The 19,085-nt window shown below is 35.5% G+C and overlaps 1 protein-coding gene and 1 long non-coding RNA gene across 5 annotated transcripts in view; one reads left to right on the top strand and one right to left on the bottom strand.

Annotated features, from left to right (window-relative positions):
* The window catches only part of SCN9A (sodium voltage-gated channel alpha subunit 9), a 170,328-nt gene that overhangs the window by 4,792 nt on the left and 146,451 nt on the right, over nt 1–19,085 (bottom strand). The window contains exons 21-26 of the mRNA XM_045066692.1: nt 18,503–18,625; nt 13,670–13,951; nt 12,960–13,013; nt 11,896–12,033; nt 5,439–5,543; nt 2,825–3,095 (exon numbers count right to left, since the gene is read on the bottom strand). Of these exons, the coding sequence (XP_044922627.1) occupies nt 2,825–3,095; nt 5,439–5,543; nt 11,896–12,033; nt 12,960–13,013; nt 13,670–13,951; nt 18,503–18,625 (973 nt within the window). The remainder of the gene's footprint in view (nt 1–2,824; nt 3,096–5,438; nt 5,544–11,895; nt 12,034–12,959; nt 13,014–13,669; nt 13,952–18,502; nt 18,626–19,085) is intronic.
* Nucleotides 1–19,085, top strand: part of LOC106004975 — a 165,436-nt gene that overhangs the window by 53,932 nt on the left and 92,419 nt on the right. The gene's annotated exons all lie outside the window — the stretch shown is intronic.

Genomic DNA, 19,085 nt, shown 5'->3' with positions numbered 1-19,085 from the left:
AGTAAAATGCTTAAAGGGAAATCTAAATCACCTGAAATACTATCAATTATAGTAACTACCTTTTTATAGTTACTACTTTGTTATCACTTTAGACACTTTTCTGTGCAAGCCCAGGCAAACATTGCCCCATGAATGTAATTATGTTACCTGGGCATTTTTTATGATCTATTTGAGTCACTTCATCATGTCATGGAAACATTTCCAGTCAAATGGTAACAAAGTAATTATAGTTTCATAATGTTCTGTCCAAATAACTGCATACTGAAGATTTTATGTTGTTTTCAATTTTTTTTGGCTGAGAAAAGTATTCAGGTAGGTATATTTTTTTCTAGTTACCTAAGCATCATTTGATAATATATTAATAAAAGATAAGTGTATTCAAAGTTTTCTTATATCTCACCAAACCTGTCTCGAGAAAGTCTGTGCAGTTCTTCATAGAGACGTATGAAAATGCTCACATGGTTCCACATACTCATCCAGTATTGTGGTTCTTTATAATTTTTACCAGAAAATGTTTATGATGTTTCAAAACATCTCTTTATAAATTTTTTTGTTGGAAAAAAATCCACAATTTTTCTTGCTAGTTGGACACTTTGTGTGTTTGTTAGCTATTTTCAACTTTCTCTTTTCGGCCATGTCAAGTCCTTTGCCCATTTTTCTATTGAGAGATTTACTGTTTTCTTACTGATTTCGGAGGACTATTTCTCCACTGAAAGTGCTTATCCTTTGCTGGTCTTACATGTTACATACAACTTTTCCCTTTGTTTTGTCTTTCTATCTTTTTGCTTGGGGAGAGGTTGTAGTGAGATTTTCCCATAGAATATTTGGATTTTTATATAATCTTGTTATTTCTTTTTTCATAGACTCAAATTTGTGTCATAAATAGGAAAGACTGTCCAGGTCCATTGTCCTAAATCTATTTCTTCTTGAATCCTTTTTTTTTACACTTTAATTTTTGATTCATGTGATCTTCCTACTGAGTAAATTAGTAATACCTATATAGTGAAGTTAAATTTTGAATTATCTATGTGAATCTACTGAGCTTTTTAAAACACTGTTTTACTTCATCAATGTTATAGTGGTCTAAGTATCTAGCAATATAAGTAACCCCTTATTACTTTTTCTTCCAGATACATTTTAGAATCATTCAGACTTACATTGCCAATATATTATTTCCACCAGTCAAAAAGACTTACTGATATTCTCACTGAGATAACACTGCATCTACAAATTAATTTATTTCAAAAAGGGTCATGATTATCATGATAGCCTTCTTAACCAAGTATAATAAAAACCTTTCAATTATTTAAGGCTTATTTTATGCCTGTTAGCTTTCCTCAAAGAAGTCTTACGCATTTATTAAAGTTGTTGCTGGATATTTTACTTTATTTTTATTGTAAATGCAAGTGAAATTTTTCTTTAGGTATACTTTCTAAATTTTTTGTGCACATATAAACATTTATGAATATCAATACATGTGGTTAAAGTTTGTACTTTCTGAATTCTAATTGAATCCATTTTTTTTTTGGTTGATTCTCTTTCATTTTTAAAGAATGCCATAATATGATCTGAAGATGAAGATCATTTGCTCCATGTACCCCTCTGTTTTCATATCTAATTGCATCAGCCAACACTATTAAAAATAGAGGTCATAGAGGAACACTCTTTTTTTTCTTCCCAACTTGATGATTTCCAAATAGTTTCCACTATTTTGCTTATTACTCTGAGATTCCTACCTAAATTTTATTTATTTTTTAAAGATTTTATTTATTTATTTGACAGAGAGGTGGCAGTGAGAATAGGAACACAAGCAGGGGGACTGGGAGAGAGAGAAGCAGGCTTCCTGCCACGCAGGGAGCCCAATGTGGGGTTCAGTCCTAGAACCCTGGGGTTGTGACCCGAGACAAAGGCAGACGCTTAATGACTGAGTCACCCAGGTACCCTCCTACTTAAATTTTAATTTGTTTTCTGATATCTTAATATTTTATTAATACTCTTTTTTTCAAAAATTGATTTTGAATGTGTCTTTTAAGTGACATGGTACTCAATATTGAGATATTAGGTTATGTGACCTTTAACCTTTCTGGGTCTGCCTGTTCCATCATCTGTAAGCTGAATGTGTATTAAACACTCTCCACAATCTCTTTCTGTCTAAAATTTGCAACTCTAAAAATAAATGCAACCCTAAAATATTGGGCAAAGCATGTGCAGATATTGAGAAAACAAGAGGACAGAAAAACAGCTATGGTAATGAAAGGTGAAGAATTATAAGATCATGTACTGTGTTTCATGGCCATGACTGGGGTTGGTTGAGAAATTATTCTATTTTATAGACTTTTCAAGTAATGAGGCCATAAGAAATGAAAAATGCCATTTCTTGAGATCTTACCTTCATTTTGAATTCAGAAAGAGTTTTCACAAAGAGAGATATTCTGGTTATTAGTGATCATTAATCAAGGGACAGTTCTCATGATGTGCTAAAACTTGAGGTGATTTCAGATTCTCCATTGGTCTTCCTACATACATATAGGTATTTCTACTACTTACCTATATAGACACAATTTGCTGTTTCTGTGAGGATAATCTTGGAAATCAACTATCAAGGAATATTACATGCTTCTAACAAACAGAAGAGTTTTGGCCTTGAGACCTGGAGTATGAACCCAGTAATCCTGACACAGAGGTCTTTGTTTTATTTAGTTTTGTCTTTTAAGGCTCCTTCATTCTTTCATTTTACGTATGTACTCAAAAGTAAATTTATATTCAAGAATTCAGAAGCTTCTCTGAGAAATGTGAAGTTTAGTTTAATTCAAAATCCTCTTACCTACAATGGAGAGAATCACAACCACAAAGTCAAAAATGTTCCATCCTATAGTGAAGTAGTAGTGTCTGAGGGAGATCAGTTTCAGCACACATTCTCCAGTGAAAAGGATAATAAAAACCACATTTATCCAATATAAAACATCAGTCATGTATTTACTTTGTCCCTCTTTTTCTACCATCATGGTCACCATGTTGAGGCAGATAAGAACCATGATGGTGATATCAAAAGCTTGGTTTGTTACTAGATCAAATATACATCCTTGGAATTTGTTCTGTAAAGAAACAAGAATAATATGTAATGTAGAGTAGGTCTTGCAATGATTATACATTAATCATTACATTAGTAAAAAGTATTTTAGAAAGGTATATCTTTAAAAGTTGCATAAATTATACTTGGTTATAGATTCTTGATTTTTAGAAGAAACATTATTAGTGAGTTAAATCTAACTCAAAGCACATGAAAACTTTTTGTTGTTGTTGTTGAATTCTGGTACATATCAGACCCACCAGATTTCAGTTGGTCGTGTATGCTAGCATTTGCTTTTATTTTTATTTTATTATTTTTTTAATATTTTATTTATTTATCCGACAGACAGAGATCACAAGTAGGTAGAAAGGCAGGCAGAGAGAGAGAGAGGAGGAAGCAGGCTCCCTGCTGAGCAGAGAGCCCGATGCGGGGCTCGATCCCAGGACCCTGAGATCATGACCTGAGCCGAAGGCAGCAGCTTAACCCACTGAGCCACCCAGGCACCCCTAGCATTTGCTTTTAAATGCACCCACCCTAGTATATTATACATGAGTTGCCACAGTCACAGGTATTTTTTACTAAGAAAACCTCAACTCCTCCACCTGGAATTTTCAATAAAATAACAGGTTTCTAAATTTCTACTTTGTCATATTATTTTAGCTAATGTGTTATATGATCTTGCACTATTATGACTGTCATGGTATGAGACTTATAATTTCCTATCTCTTTCATGTACAGAATGCATATTTCCACACATATCCATACTTATATAGATCACTCTTCCATTTAATCTCATTGCTAGTATTATGCTTTCCAGGAAACACAAGCTTTTTCAAAATCCTTTTAACAATTGCATAGGAAAGGTTTAAGATATTTTACCAAATTAAATACCAGGGCTTCAAATCCACAGATTATAATTCAGTAGATCTGGATGAGACCATTTAAAACATGCCAGGTGAGGGGTGCCTGGGTGGCTCAGTTGGTTCAGCAACTGCCTTCGGCTCGGGTCATGATCCTGGAGTCCCAGGATCAAGTCCTGCATCAGGCTTCCAGCTCTGTGGGGAGTCTGCTTCTCCCTCTGACCTTCTCACCTCTCATGCTCTCTCTCACTGTCTCTCTCTCAAATAAATGAATAAAATCTTAAAAAAAAAAAAAAAAGCCAGGTGATCCTCATGTAGCCAGCTGGGCATTAACTGGCTTAGTCTTCAGCCATGACTCTCTGGTAAGGTATGTCATGTTGAATATAAATTGAAATGCATATAATGTGTTTAAACATCCCCCTCGTGATGTTAGAGGAATACAAACTATCATTTTACTGCCAAGACTCAATATTTCCATCTGAGCCTGTTCTGGTCTTGAACCACACAGTAGGAAAAATGTTTAGTTTTATGATCAGTCCGACTGCTTCTCTTGCTGTTTGTCACAATAAAAAATCTGCACATTAGTTTACCCTACTGCTAGGTAGCAATCATTACATCATAAAATCCTCAGTTTTTAAAAAAAATTTTTTAAAAGATTTTATTTATTTATTTGACAGAGAGAGAGAGAGAGAGATCACAAGTAGGCATAGAGGCAGGCAGAGAGAGAGGGGAAGCAGGCTTCCCGCCAAGCAGAGAGCTCAATGCGGGGCTTGATCCCAGGACCTTGAGAACATGACCCAAGCTGAGGGCAGAGGCTTAACCCAGTGAGCTACCCAGGTGCTCCCAAATCATCATTTAGATAAATACATTTCAATCAAAAGTAAATTTTATTTGTATCTTCTACAGGCCATTGTACTCATAGTAAGCTGTGTAGCTAATAGAGAAGTAAAACCATATGTAATTACTTTTCATTTTCACAGAAAAATTAAAAATAAGAATAAGATCTATGGTAATGTTCAAGATACATATATTTAGTTTTATAAGGACTTTTGTTCAAATATTCACATTCATGTTTAAGAACAAATTATATATTAAAGATGAATTAAAATAATTTGAAAATTTATATGCCAAAGATATACATGTATACATATACAGTTGATCCTTGAACAACACAGATTTGAACTGCATGGATCCACTAAAACATGAATTTTTTTTAGATAAATACAGCATAGTACTAGAAATCTATTTCCTCTTCTTTATGATTCTCTTAACATTTTCTTTTCTCTAGCTTACCTTATGTAAGAATGTATGTATGTACATACATATGTATATAATATATAAACTATGTGTTCATCAACTGTTCAGTTTATCAGTAAGATTTCTGGTCAACAGTAGGCTATTTTTGGGGAAATCAAGAGTTAACACGCAGATTTTCAACTGAGTAGAGGGTTGCTGCCCCTACCCCCTGTGTTATTTAAGGACAACTCGTTTTGTTTTGTTTTGCTTACCCCTGGCCGAGGTATTGGCTTTTGTGGTTTCTTAGAGCCCAGCTTTTTCATTGCATTATAATATTTCTTCTGTTCTTCTGTCATAAAGATGTCTTGACCTCCAAGGTAAAGAAATAAAAAATAAACCTAGTTAAAACCATAATCATTATCTAGGTCCTTTCTCAGATCATTAAGATAGGTTAAAAATATGTAGATAGAGGGGCGCCTGGGTGGCTCAGTGGGTTAAAGCCTCTGCCTTTGGCTCAGGTCATGATCCCAGGGTCCTGGGATCGAGCCCCACATCGGGCTCTCTGCTCAGCAGGGAGCTGCTTCCTCCACTCTCTCTCTGCCTGCCTCTCAGCCTACTTGTGATCTCTGTCTGCCAAATAAATAAACAAAATCTTAAAAAAAATGTGGATGCACATTAACAAATTATTTTTAAAAAATGTAGATAGAAATAAAATGCATTTTATTACATGCCACATAGCTATAAATATGTCTTAAATAATTATTTATATATAGGCCTGTGACTCTCCATAAATAATGTAATGTGCATATGTAAGATACATATATTGCCCTATAATAATTATTGCCTCAATTTTCTTTTGGTGAGGTAATCTGAATTATTTTAAACTATATGCTGATATTTCATTTTATCTGTTAATAGTCTCATCAGGCATTTTATTGCTAGATAACTGATATATTAGGAAGGGTTATATGAAATAAGAATACTGAATACCTTTTTGGATGATTTGGCTAACATTTGGGACTCTAATGAATAGTAGGGGCCAAAACAATAGCAAAAGTTGTTTTATATTTATTTGTATTCATTTACAAATGCCATATTCCTTTAGCACAGAAAAAAAAAAAAATAAAGAGTAGTACCCTCTTATCCATGGTATCCCTTCCCATGGTTTCTGTTAGCCACAGTCAACTGTGGTCTGGAAGCAGGTGACCCTCCTTCCTGCATACCGTCAGAAGGTCAATAGTAGCCCAAGCTACATCACAAGGCTGATGTTATTCACCTCATGTCATCTCACCAGGTAGGCATTTTATCATCTCACATCATCACAGGAAGGGTAGGTACAGCACAATAAGATATTTTGAGGGAGGCCATATTCACATAACTTGTATTATAGTAAATGTACTATTTTTTTATTAGTTATTTTTGTTAATCTTTGACTGTGCCTAATTTATTTATTTATTTTTAAAAAGATTTTATTTATTTATTTGACAGACAGAGATCTCAAATAGGCAGAGAGGCAGGTAGAGAGAGGGGGAAGCAGGCTCGCCCGCTGAGCAGAGAGCCCGATGCGGGGCTCGATCCGATCCCAGGACCCTGGGATCAAGACCCGAGCCGAAGGCAGAGGCTTTAACCCACTGATCCACCCAGGCTCCCCTGACTGTGCCTAATTTATAAATTAAACTTTACCACAGGTATGTATGTAGGAGCAGAAACATGTTTGCTTGTTTGTTTGTTTAAGGTTTGGTACTATCTGTGGTTTCAGGCATCCACTGTAGATAAGGGGTGGGGGAGACTACAAGGAAAATGTACTACATATACCTGTGTGTGTGTTTCAAGAAACTGGTTAGTTCATTTTTTCATTCCAGTAAAGGAATTTCAACATAAACATTATGGGTGTCAACAGTATACACAATAGCATTCTAGGTGTTGAGGAAATTACCAAAGATCTAGGATCCTTGACGGGAAGGATTTCTTAATTAAATAGACAACCCTAAGTTTCAACAGAAAAAATAACTAACATCTAAATGAAGTTTTTTGAGCTTTTCAACACTGTAAGAGTGTAAATCTCACAAAGGATGCCTAGAAACTTTACCTGTTCTTTTAGGGTAAGCAAATTTTCTTAAAATTATCTAATTTTTACATATCCACATATTTTCTACATTGATGTGTAATATCAACTTTTTAGTTTGGGAATAAATTAGTATAATCCATGTAATTAGGAATTTATTTTGGGGAATTCATAGTTCTCAAATCCTTACTTAGCTTGTTGGGTCCTGGAGTTAAAAATGATCTGATTATGGTTTCCCTTTAGTTTTCCTGGATTAGGCAATATTCAGTTTTCTATTATATTGCATTTTTTATAAAAAATTTATAAAATAGTAAATGGTAACCAGACTTCCCTTTCTTTCTTAATGTATTTTAATTTACTTTTATTCTAGTTGATACACAGTCTTTGGTATTTATCTTACATACTGATGCTAAGCATCAGGGAGAGCCTACAGGCCAGTGTTAAGAGAGCTACTCATGGGTGAAGGCTGAGTACTGCAGCATGTCAGAACTTACCAAAAGAAGCCAGGAAAACACTGGGAAGAGAACTATGAAATCGAGGTAAAAATCAAAGCAGCAAATTGTAACTTCTCTTAATGATACCCTGGTTGCCAAAATAATAAAACGTGGGATGAAACTAGGAGGAGATTACAAGATGCTCGGAGAGAGGCTTGTGTTGTTTGGATTAGTTTAAAAGCTAGGTGAAAGAGGCTCTATAAATCACACTGGTCTTTTTCAATATTACACACTATGTCAAGGCTATGTTAAGAATTTAGTTCTGGTGTCAGATCATCTTTCTTCAAATCCTGTCTCTGTTGTCCTTGGGCAAGTTTCTTAATGTCTTTGTGGATAGGTCATGTTATCATTACAAGAGTAGCTCTACCTTGATGGTTTGTTGGGAGGATCAACTGAGATAATGCATTCAAAACACTCAGCAGAATGCCAGATACACAAGCCCTCAATAACTGTTAGTTGCTGTTACTGCCATTGTTATTAATCTTCTTAACAAGGTTATAGTTACTGAAAGGGGGTGCTTTACTTAGAATTTACCCAAATGCACCCAGGTCTATACTAGGTCTTTGTGTAAATATACTACATACTTATCACATACTTACCCTTTTATAACTTGAATCTATTAGTAATTTGTGTTCTAATTTTCTGAACTATGTTCTCTGATGAATTAAACCCTAAATAACATGAACTTATTAAATGAAGACATTACTTGTAAAAGTGATGGTTATTTGGAAAAACTAGTAAAGTGGGGTTGACCAAAAGTCCCAAAGTTGAAAAGCCTTAAGCGGCAAGAATACACTAGGAAAAGAACATGGGCGTTGAAGCCAAACAGACCTTTGGCTTGTGGCCTTCAATGGACCTGTCATGTGATTTTAAACAAGCTACTTATCACTGCTAGACCAGAGTATCCACTTTTGCGTAAAGATGCCACTTTTGTAAGCCTGTGATATAGATTAGATGAAATCATATATAATATACAAAGTATCTAGCAGAAAGACCCCTGTGTAGTAGTTTAATTAAGTCTTGGTCCTGTCTCTTAGTAAGGTGGAAAGAAACCAGAAGCCATTCAGAAAAAGTCAGAAAATAAAAGGTACGCTTAAATTGAAAATGAAATACTGGAAGGAAGGTAGGGGATAGTGGTAGTTGTCAGTGCTTCTAAATTAGTAACTTTTGCCTGAGAGTAATGGTAATAGTGTGTCAACCCACCCTATTTTCCTCCAGTGGCAATTCTTGTTGCAAGAATAATATTTAAAGCAAGGAGATTAAAGCAATTAAAGTTGTGGCTGTACTGTTCATGATCACATGGCTTTATCTAGATACATGTCTAACTTATCCTATGCAGAGAATACTGAGGCATCATATTTACATGCTTATATATCATATATATACATCTGTAATGACTAAAACTGAAAAAATAATTAAATTGAAAATTAGAGTATACTTTGTAAAATTATTTTCAAGATTAACTATGAATTTTTAAAGATTCTTTTTTGAAAGGCATATATGTATGATAATGTTAGCTAAGTATAACTCTAAGATATTAAATGTAAGAATGGAAGATAGAATTTTAAAATATCTTTAAAAAAAAAAAACCCTGTATTTGAAAATGTAAGCATAAATAACATTTAGCATTCACTAAATTTTTCTTCCAATTGTGAATATCAATCATGTACAATGGTGACATTTCAGACATTTCACTGCATGTACCTCCATCTTTTCTGAGATGCTAAGTCAATGTCTAAAATCACTCTTTGAATTCTACCCCTTATCTTTGAAAGATATCTTTACAGCCACAGTACATGAGTCAACTTTGACAGGAAAACTGAGACTTCTTAAATGCTTTATCTCTTACAAATTACAGACCGTACTGTAGCTTCTACCCCCCACAATCTCTTTGTTGAATATAGGCCATATTCTCCATTGCTGATGACTAATTTGAAGACACAAGTGTGGTTGAGGTAGTGGGTAATGCAGAGTCTGACCTAGTCTTTGGTCTCTCTCCAATCATTCTATACATCATTACTGGATTAATTTTTTCTTTCTATTTACTTTTATTTTTTATAATTTATTTTTTTATTATTATGTTCAATTAGCCAGCGTATAATACATCATTAGTTTTTGATGTAGTGTTAAGTGATTCATTAGTTGCATAAAACACCATTTTTAAAATCATAACCTAGTTTTCAGGGTCCCCGGAAGACAAAACTCCAGTTGGATCTGTGACAAAGCTACTTCCTCACTGTCAGATGACATGCAAGTAACACAACATCTCTGATCATTGGGTGGGGGGGCCGGAGGGGAGAATACAATGGCTTTTAGATTTGTTGTAAAACCTGACTAGGATTACATGTGTGGAGTACTTTACACAGAATCAGACGCATCATCAAATCTTAACAAATGCCAATGTCCTGATTATATGTGTTCCCTTACTCAAAATACCTCAATGACACACCAGCTCCTCCTGAAAAAGATCTAATACGGCTTTTTCAGATCTGCTCTTAAGCAAGATCTCATCTTTTTCTACTTCTTTTCTCAAAACGCCATTGTTACTAGAGGGGAGAAGCATGGGGAATCTGGTCAAACAGGGCACGGGGATTAAGGAGGGTACTTGTGATGAGCAGTGGGTGTTGGATAGAAGTGTTGGATCATGCTAATATTACACTGTATTTAACTAATTGGAGTTTAAAGAAAAAGCTTTAAAAAACAAACAAACTCCATCTCAAAACTCCACTCAAACTGATGAAAGGCTATTCATCCTGGATTGTCTCTTTTGTCAGCCCTATGCATGTGCTCACACATTCCTCTACCCTTCCTGTGGATTATTCACCCTTCTGCCTCTCAGTTGCTACAGACCTTCTTATTCGTCTTCCAAGGCTTATAATTGTCATATAAGTCACACACTTCCTATAGCTGTTTTTTCTATTTGTATCTATTTTTTCCTCTGACCACACACTTATTTATCTTGTTGTCACTGCTTTGTTAACTTCTCTTATTACACTTATCATGATTTCATATCGTAGTATGGGGGCACATAGCATAGTAGAGGACCTAAAAAATATACGCGGAATATGGAATCAACTGCTGACTCTGTCAAAACTATCATTTACTTACTAGATGCATGATCTTCAGTAAATCACTTAACCTCTCTGTGGCTGCCCACACTTACAAGACAAACTCTATAATAATAATAACAACACATTTTATGGTGGATGTTTTAGGTTGAATTGTGTTGGATATCAAATTAAATATTTTAAGTTTCAACTGCTGGTACCTCAGAATTACCTTATTTGGAAATACAGTCATTGTAGATGTAATAAAATTAAGGTGAGGTCATACTACAGTAGGGCGGCCCCTTAATCCAATATGACCAGTGTTCTTATAAGAAAAGGAAAGAGACATAGAGAGGGAGCACACCAAGTGACCATGGAGGCAGAGATGAAGATACACTCTGCAAGCCAAGTAACACTTAAGCAACAGAATGCTGCAAGATCCAAGGAAGGATCCTCCCCTAGAGGCTCTGAAGAGAGCATGGCCCTGCCAACACTTTCATTTGGGACTTGTAGCCTCCATAACTGAGAGAGAATAAATTTCTGTTGTTGGAAGCCACCAGTTTGTGGTAGTTGGTTACAGGAGCCTTACAAAATTAATACAGCTGATGTGAAGAGTAATGAAACAGAAATCTCGGGAGAGTATCTCACTTGCAAGACTTAACAAATCCTAATTTCCATTACATGTATCATTTCTTCTGCTGTAATATAAACTCCCTGAACTCAGGAACCATATCCTGTGTTGTTGTTCATCAAGGGCCAGCCCACTACATATCCCATGGAACAGTGGCTCAGAGAATGAATGAAATGTGTTTTGAATAAATCAATAATTAGTGCACTAATTTTTAATTATTCATTATTAGTCCTTATAGGGAACACTGAAAAAAAAAACTGAATACTTGTCATATTGCATAAAAACAGTCATAACTTAGGAGATAATTACTTTCTGTGTAGATATGAATGAGATTGAACCTATTTGTACTGTATTCTGGCCAATTATTGGAAAATTAAATGAAATTCTAATGAATCTAATTACTAACAGATATCAAGTTAAATTTCATATTATGTTTTTAAGAAAATAATCATTCATATTTTCATTGCATTATAAAAACCTTAAAATACTTATCTTTTTTTTCTGTTGGTTGAAATTATCTATTATGACGCCAATGAATAAGTTCAAAGTGAAGAATGACCCAAAGATGATAAAGATGACAAAATAAATATACATGTAAAGGTTGTATTCATATATGGGCTGCTCGTCTACCTATAAAATTAACAAAAGTTAGCAGTATGTTGACAATAACATTAATCATTTTCTTTTTCATATGGTTTGATGAGTTAATCCAAATAGTTCTATCCTAGGTGAACATAGCTTTTCAGAAGCCATGGCATTTTAAGGATCAACACGAACTTTCTTAAAAATTTGTTCAACATTAAGTAAATATTTATTACCTGCTTACTATGTACACAAATATAATCTTCAAATGACTACAAAGGGCTTAATCATACATAGTACTTGTTCTCAGATTGATAAGACATAGTAACTAAGTGACCTAATGTATGTTTTCTATTTCCAGAAAAAAAGCTATAAAAGAGGTGATAACCATATTTATAGAAATTTTGCTGATTTTTTTTTTATTTGATGATAGAAATGTCTTCAACAGATTTAACTTTCTTAGCATGGAGCTCATTTCACATAAACTCATCCACAGCATTTTAAATATAAAAACAATAAAACTGTCAATAAAATTGTTAAAATCCATGAATAACATTTGTTATTGAATTTTTATTTTGATAAACATATTTATTGAGGACTATTGGGAATATTGGACATATTCCCAGGCTATATAAGGTCCTCTACTTACATTTTTTTTTTTTTTGGAACCTCAGAACAATGCCATGAAGCGGGCATTGAGTTTTTTTGTTTTTTCAGTCCATAAACAGGCTGAGAGAGGAAAAGCGATTTGTTCAAAGTCAGTTGCAGAGCTTGTATGATACAAGAGCGCCAGATTTTGAGCAAGCTCTGTCACCAAACACTGCACGCTTAACTGCTAGTCTTTTATTAGGTGCAAGTTCTTCATTTTGTGTGTACATACCAAAGGATCCTTGGAACTACTATTTGAAAATGGCCCAACTAAACTAAGGCACTTTAAAAATAATAAGTTTAGTGTAATATTGACCAATACTTACATTAACATTATCAACAGCTGCATACATAATATCCATCCATCCCTTAAATGTTGCCTATAACAATAAAATCTGAATGTGAGGTTCACACTCTACAATACACATACATGAGTTTAATCCACTTATTGTTACATTTAGTGACACCAGATCACTGGGCTTTACTATATTTCAAAATGTCAATTTAATATAACATGCTCTGTCAAGAACCAAAAGGAAATAGTCCCAAGTCACATTCTATAACTCAGTCCTAGTTAATTATTTCCAAGTTGTTACAATGCCTGCAAAGTTTGCACAGGAACTTTTATTTTCCCAGAGGTAGAGGGGAATCTTATGAACAAGGTAGGAAACATTTTTTTTTTCCATCCATTTCTAAAGGATCCTCTGTGATAGGAGGATGTTATTCTCATTCCCATGTAGTATAAAACTGGCAGTCCAAAAGCTATTTATTTTTGGAGGAACATTCATATGGCGCAAATGGTGAGGAGCCACATGACACTGAAACTCATTTATGAATTAATGACTCTCAAGTGCAACAGAATCTTTGCTTCTTAACTCATGTTTTGTAGGCACATGTTCTAAGAAAGACCAAGTCTTCCTTTAAAGTCTCAAAGTACCTTATCTTTAATTTCTAGGTATAGATTGCTCAAAGAATGACTTCAGTCCCTCACTAGTGTCTACTAAAATATCAAGCATTTGTGACAGGGCTCACTTACAACTTGAAGTAGAGAGAGGTAACCAAGTCCAACATTATCAAAGTTCACCTTCAAGTTCTTCCATCGTACATTTTGACTAACATTCATCAGCGCGTAACAGTCGGAACGATTTTGAACGAGGTTTGTTGGAAAGCGTGACCCATCTGTGGTATTAACACACTGATAGAACTTCCCAGCAAACAAATTTACTCCCATGATGCTAAATATTAGCCAGAATATAAGACACACTAGTAGTACATTCATGATGGAAGGAATTGCACCTATGAGGGCATTCACGACCACCTAGTAGTCAAAAGAAAGAAAAGGATGATTAGGAGGACGAAAGATGTTAAATGGTCGACATTAATGAAACACAATGCAGAATTAAAGAAATCAGAAAAGCCACCCATAGACGTTTAAGACATCAAATCACCAACCAACATGTATTAATTGAATGTCTATGCTCAGTAGTATGCCAAGCAAGAGAGAATGAGACAGGAGCCCTGTGAACAAGTTTACTAAAATACATGATAAACACACATTGAAACTATAGCCACAACGCAAAACAAAGTAACTAAAATTATACCACAGCTTAAATAAATGAAAAAATAAAAATAACAAACCAAAAACCTGATTTATGTAAGGTGAAGTCGTAAATCTGCATACTCTAGGGGGAAAAAAAAGAAATTTCTAAGTATGAATGATAACAAATAAAATGTACATTTAAATGTACATTTAAAGGTTCATGGTCCTGGAATGATCAGGGTTAAAATTCTCCCATATACAGAAACGATTGGTATATATAGGCTAGAGTTGAAGTTAGGAGTTTTTTATTATATGAACCCTTTCTACTTAGTTGGTTCTGTTAATTGTGTGATATGGGAATTCAATTAAGACCTTGGGACCTCTGTTTCTTCATCAGCTAAATAAGAATCACCTTTTCAAATTTATTATTCTAAGTCTAAATATACTTTATATATAAGTCCTTGGCTAAATATAGACAATGCTTGCCTCAGTTAAAATATAAATGAAGCAGTTTATCTTTAATAGTTCCTTTATTTCTGCTTGTTGGCATTTCCATTGTTACTAACAACCAGAGCCTCTTGCCAGTTCTCCTGCATGCAGACTATGGTAGCATTTATCACTCTCCAGATCTTCCTAATTCCTTCACCTTTCAAAACCTACCTGTTTTTCCATACTTCAGCTCTAGTCTGAATTTGAGTCCAAATGTTTTGAAGTCTAATTTGTTAACTAAGAGCATTGTGTTCCGTCTCTTTTCCAAATGGTAAAACACTGAGCATCTTTGGCTACTTCTGACATTGTCGAGAGCAGGAGTTGGCAAACACTTTCTTAAATATTTTTTAGTCTTGCAGGGTTATATGGTTTTTGTTGCAATTATCCAATTCTTTTCAATTCTTATTTTTTTTTTAAGATTTTATTTGTTTAATTGACAGAGAGAGAGAGATCACAAGCAGGCAGAGAGAGAGAGAGAGGAGGAAGAAGACTCCCCACTAAGCAGAGAGCTGGATGCAGGGCTCGATCCCAGGACCCTGGGATCATGACCTGAGCCGAAGGCAGAGGCTTAACCCACTGAGCCACCCAGGCGCCCCTTCAATTCTTATTCCCCACCCCCTTTTTAAAGATTATTTATTTATTTATTTGTCAAAGAGAGAGAGAGACAGAACACACAAGCAGGCAGAGTGGCAGGCAGAGGTGGAGAGAGAAGCAGGATCCCTACTGAGGAAGGAGCCTGATGCGGGACTCAATCCCAGGACTCTGGGATCATGACCTGAGCCAAAGGCAGTGGCTCAATCAACTGAGCCACCCAGCCATCCCTCACTTCTTATTCTTATATAAATTATAAACAAATGGATGTGGCTGAGAAGGAGTAAAACTTTGTTTAGAAAGCAGACAACAGGCCTGTGGGCTTTAGTTTGTTGACTTCTGGCCTAGAGCAATAGTTATTACCCTGAGGTCTGTGGTCCTGTTGAGGTTCCACGCAAGCATGAAATTATATGAAAAACATTTCAAGTCTATTTTTTAATGAAGAGATGATTCATATTTTTATGAGATTCTGATAGCGTACACGACACTAAAAGGGTTAGGAAGAACAGGAGTAGAGAATAAAGTTCAAAGTGGCCAACTCTTGTTCAAGCCTGTGCTTTCATCCTACTTCCTACTGCCCTCCCCACTGAGCTTCTCACCTAGGCACACTGATCTTCTAGTCATTGCTCAAATATGCCTTGCACACTCAATCCCATGCTTCTCCCCCCAGGTAGCGTCTCTGCCTGGAATGTCTGCACGCCTGGGATTTGTTTGGGCCCATTCTTTCAGTCATGGCTCCAACGTCAACTCCTTGTGAGGTCTACCTATACTTCCCCAGGCAGCCATTCCAGCCTCCATGTTTCTGTAATGCTGCATGCTTCCTACTTCAGAGCTGATGTCCTAGAATAACTACTGTTCCCCCGTCCGTCTCTCCACGATTTTTGTCCCTATTCCGTGTTGGGTGACTGGATCTCTTCACCATGGTACTCTTCTTGTACCATTATAACTGACACATAGTTGGTGTCTGAAATGTTTGCTGAAAGAATGTGAGCAACGCTGGGTCTCTGAGGGGGATAGGTCCACATTGGTTGGATAAGAAGCCATTTGAGGGGCACCTGGGTGGCTCAGTGGGTTAAAGCCTCTGCCTTCGCTCGGGTCATGGTCCCAGGGTCCTGGGATCAAGCCCCGCATCGGGCTCTCTGCTTGGCAGTGAACCTGCTTCCTCGTCTCTCTCTGCCTGCTACTCTGCCTACTTGTGATCTCTGTCTGTCAAAGAATAAATAAAATCTTTAAAAAAAAAAAAAAAAGAAGCCATTTGAGAAAGTCAATAAGCTTCAGGGCCTCAAGACTCAAAGGAAACTAACTACAAAATGCCTCAAGTTTTACTTATTCTTCAGAATCATCCTGCAGTGTGAAGGAACATATCTTTTGGCATGCTTAATAAATACTAAAGAGACACAGTGGGTCCTCCAAATACATTAAACCATTTTCCTGCATCCAGGTCAGCTCTATTATAGATCAAGAACAAAGAGCACAGAGGATAAAATAATGGGCTGGCTTAATTGCTGAGGGAAGTAGTTTTGTAGGGGAAAGTATATTCTTCATTCATGAAAATGCAGTATACTGATACTGAGTCCAGAAACTGGTTGTAAGTTCTAGACAGATTGTAACATTCTACCAGTACTCAAAAAATGAAGTTAATGCCAATGGGTTCCAATACCACCTTTCTGCATAATAACATAAATTGTAATTTTTCAATTCTTGTATGGCAAAAAGGGCTAATTTATGATTTTTATTTATTTATTTATTTATTTTTGTATAATCATGATCTCTCATAGCCGTTGTATACTGGATGCCTTAAGCTGTAGACAGTCACAGTTTAGCAGAGATAACACTGAAGATCTGCTAGACTAAAAGATACCCAATAGTTTCAGATTACCTGAGGTTTCAGATTACCAAGCCCCATCCCAGAGTTTATGAGTCAGTGTGTCTGGAGCGAGACCTGGGTATTTGGATTTCTAGTAAATTCTCAGATGATGCTAATGGGTGGTCTGAGGATGGCACTTAGAGAAGCAGTGAGATACACTAATTTACATGTAAGTTATTCACGGACTACCAGTAAAGAGGAAGTCAGATAAATAAGTAAAAAACAATATAACAAGGATTTTGTATGTCTGAACATAGAGGGAGATTGCCTACTTAAGCCTGATGGTGAAGAGACAAAGCAAATTTAAACGGAGTCTTATTGGCCGAGTAGGTATCTCTCTGCTCTGATGATGGATGAGTCAGGGCTGCGATAGGGCTGGGAGAAGCATTCCCAGCCCCAGCCCAGAGAACAACAGGAACATGAGAAAGCAAGTGTGAAGCTGGTAAAAAGGAAACTCAAGGACAGCAGCAATAAATGAGGATATGGACTAATTAGAGAGAACAAGGTTACTGTCCTCCATGTATTTTATGAAGTTGCTGGTTTAATGCAGCTCTTAAAGCTAAGTTGCTACTAGTCATCATTTGTCTCACCTTGTTTGTCTCTACAAAATGACCTCTTTTCAGGCACCATGCAGCCTAGTACAAATTATGTAAATTCTCCGAGCTTTAGTTTTGTCAAGTGTGATTTTGGGGGTAATTCTACTTTCGGTGAAACATTTATTTTAAGGATGAAATTTAAGGTGGTGGCTGATGCCACTTCACTTTCCTGTTTGTTGTTATGATCCCTACCTATGGTAGCTCTTTAAAAAAAAAATTTTTTTTAAAGATTTTATTTATTTATTTGGCAGAGACAGAGAGTACGAGCAGGGGGAGCAGCAGGCAGAGGAAGAAGCAGACTCCCTGCTAAGCAGGGAGCTCGCTGTGGGGACTCAATCCTAGGACTGTGGGATCATGACATCATGACTTGAGCTGAATCACTTAACTGACAGAGCCACCCAGGTGCCCTATAAAATACGAGCATTGGAAACAGGCAAGTCCTTGATAAGTCGTATATGGGAGATGTTATCAGAATGAGTATCCCCTTCACATTCCTAGCACAGAGCAGATTTTCATTTAAAAAAGGATTAGTCACTTATTTGGATTATTGCCTAACAATATTATGTAAAGGAGGCTTTACTGTATTTGACTTACTCTTTGTTAAACTATATGCACTGAATACTATGTATATGCATATGTACACACATACATATATAAGCAGTCCATCTATAGGTAGATATATGTACATATAAATATAAACAGTCCATAATTTCTACATACTTATTTTTTTATATTTTATACTCCATTTAGAAAATAAGGATATTAGAAAGTTTAGCATTTTCTTACCCTCATTCCTTCAAATCTAGATAAAGCTCTTAGAGGTCTTAAAGCTCTAAGTGTCCTAAGGGATTTGATGGGGCCAAGGTCTGAGTAGCCAAGAGTGCTTGCAACTAAAGTAACCAAAGAAACCTACCAAAAAAAAAAAAAAATCCGTTAATTATTTCAGTGTAATAGTAAAGCACAAGGAGGAGAAGTCAATTTCAAAGATCACTAAGAGCAGATCAACAAGAATAATATTTTATATATCGAGCTGTCTAGTCATTGCCTAAAAACAAATAAGATGAATGAATGCTTTTGTAAGGAAATAGCTTTAAAGGGAGGCTAATGAAAATAAAAAGAAATAAAAAGAAATAGTAGGTTATTTCTTATATCTGAATAAAAATCACACAAGCTTTTCACAATTTCTGTCATCAATGATTATGTACTTGCTTATTAATTCTGAACTTATGCTGGATATATTTAATCAGATATGCTCTTCATTTAATTTGAGCAACTTATGTTACTCATATATGCTATACATTTAATTAGAGCAACTATAAAAATTTCAATTATAATAAAACCTAGGGCATAACAAAGTGTGTGATTCTGA

The sequence above is a fragment of the Mustela putorius genome, unplaced genomic scaffold (assembly GCF_011764305.1).
Source record: "Mustela putorius furo isolate JIRA1106 unplaced genomic scaffold, ASM1176430v1.1 tig00003869_pilon_pilon_pilon, whole genome shotgun sequence".
Taxonomy (NCBI): Eukaryota; Metazoa; Chordata; class Mammalia; order Carnivora; family Mustelidae; genus Mustela; species Mustela putorius.
This window is presented reverse-complemented; position numbering and strand designations above follow the sequence as displayed.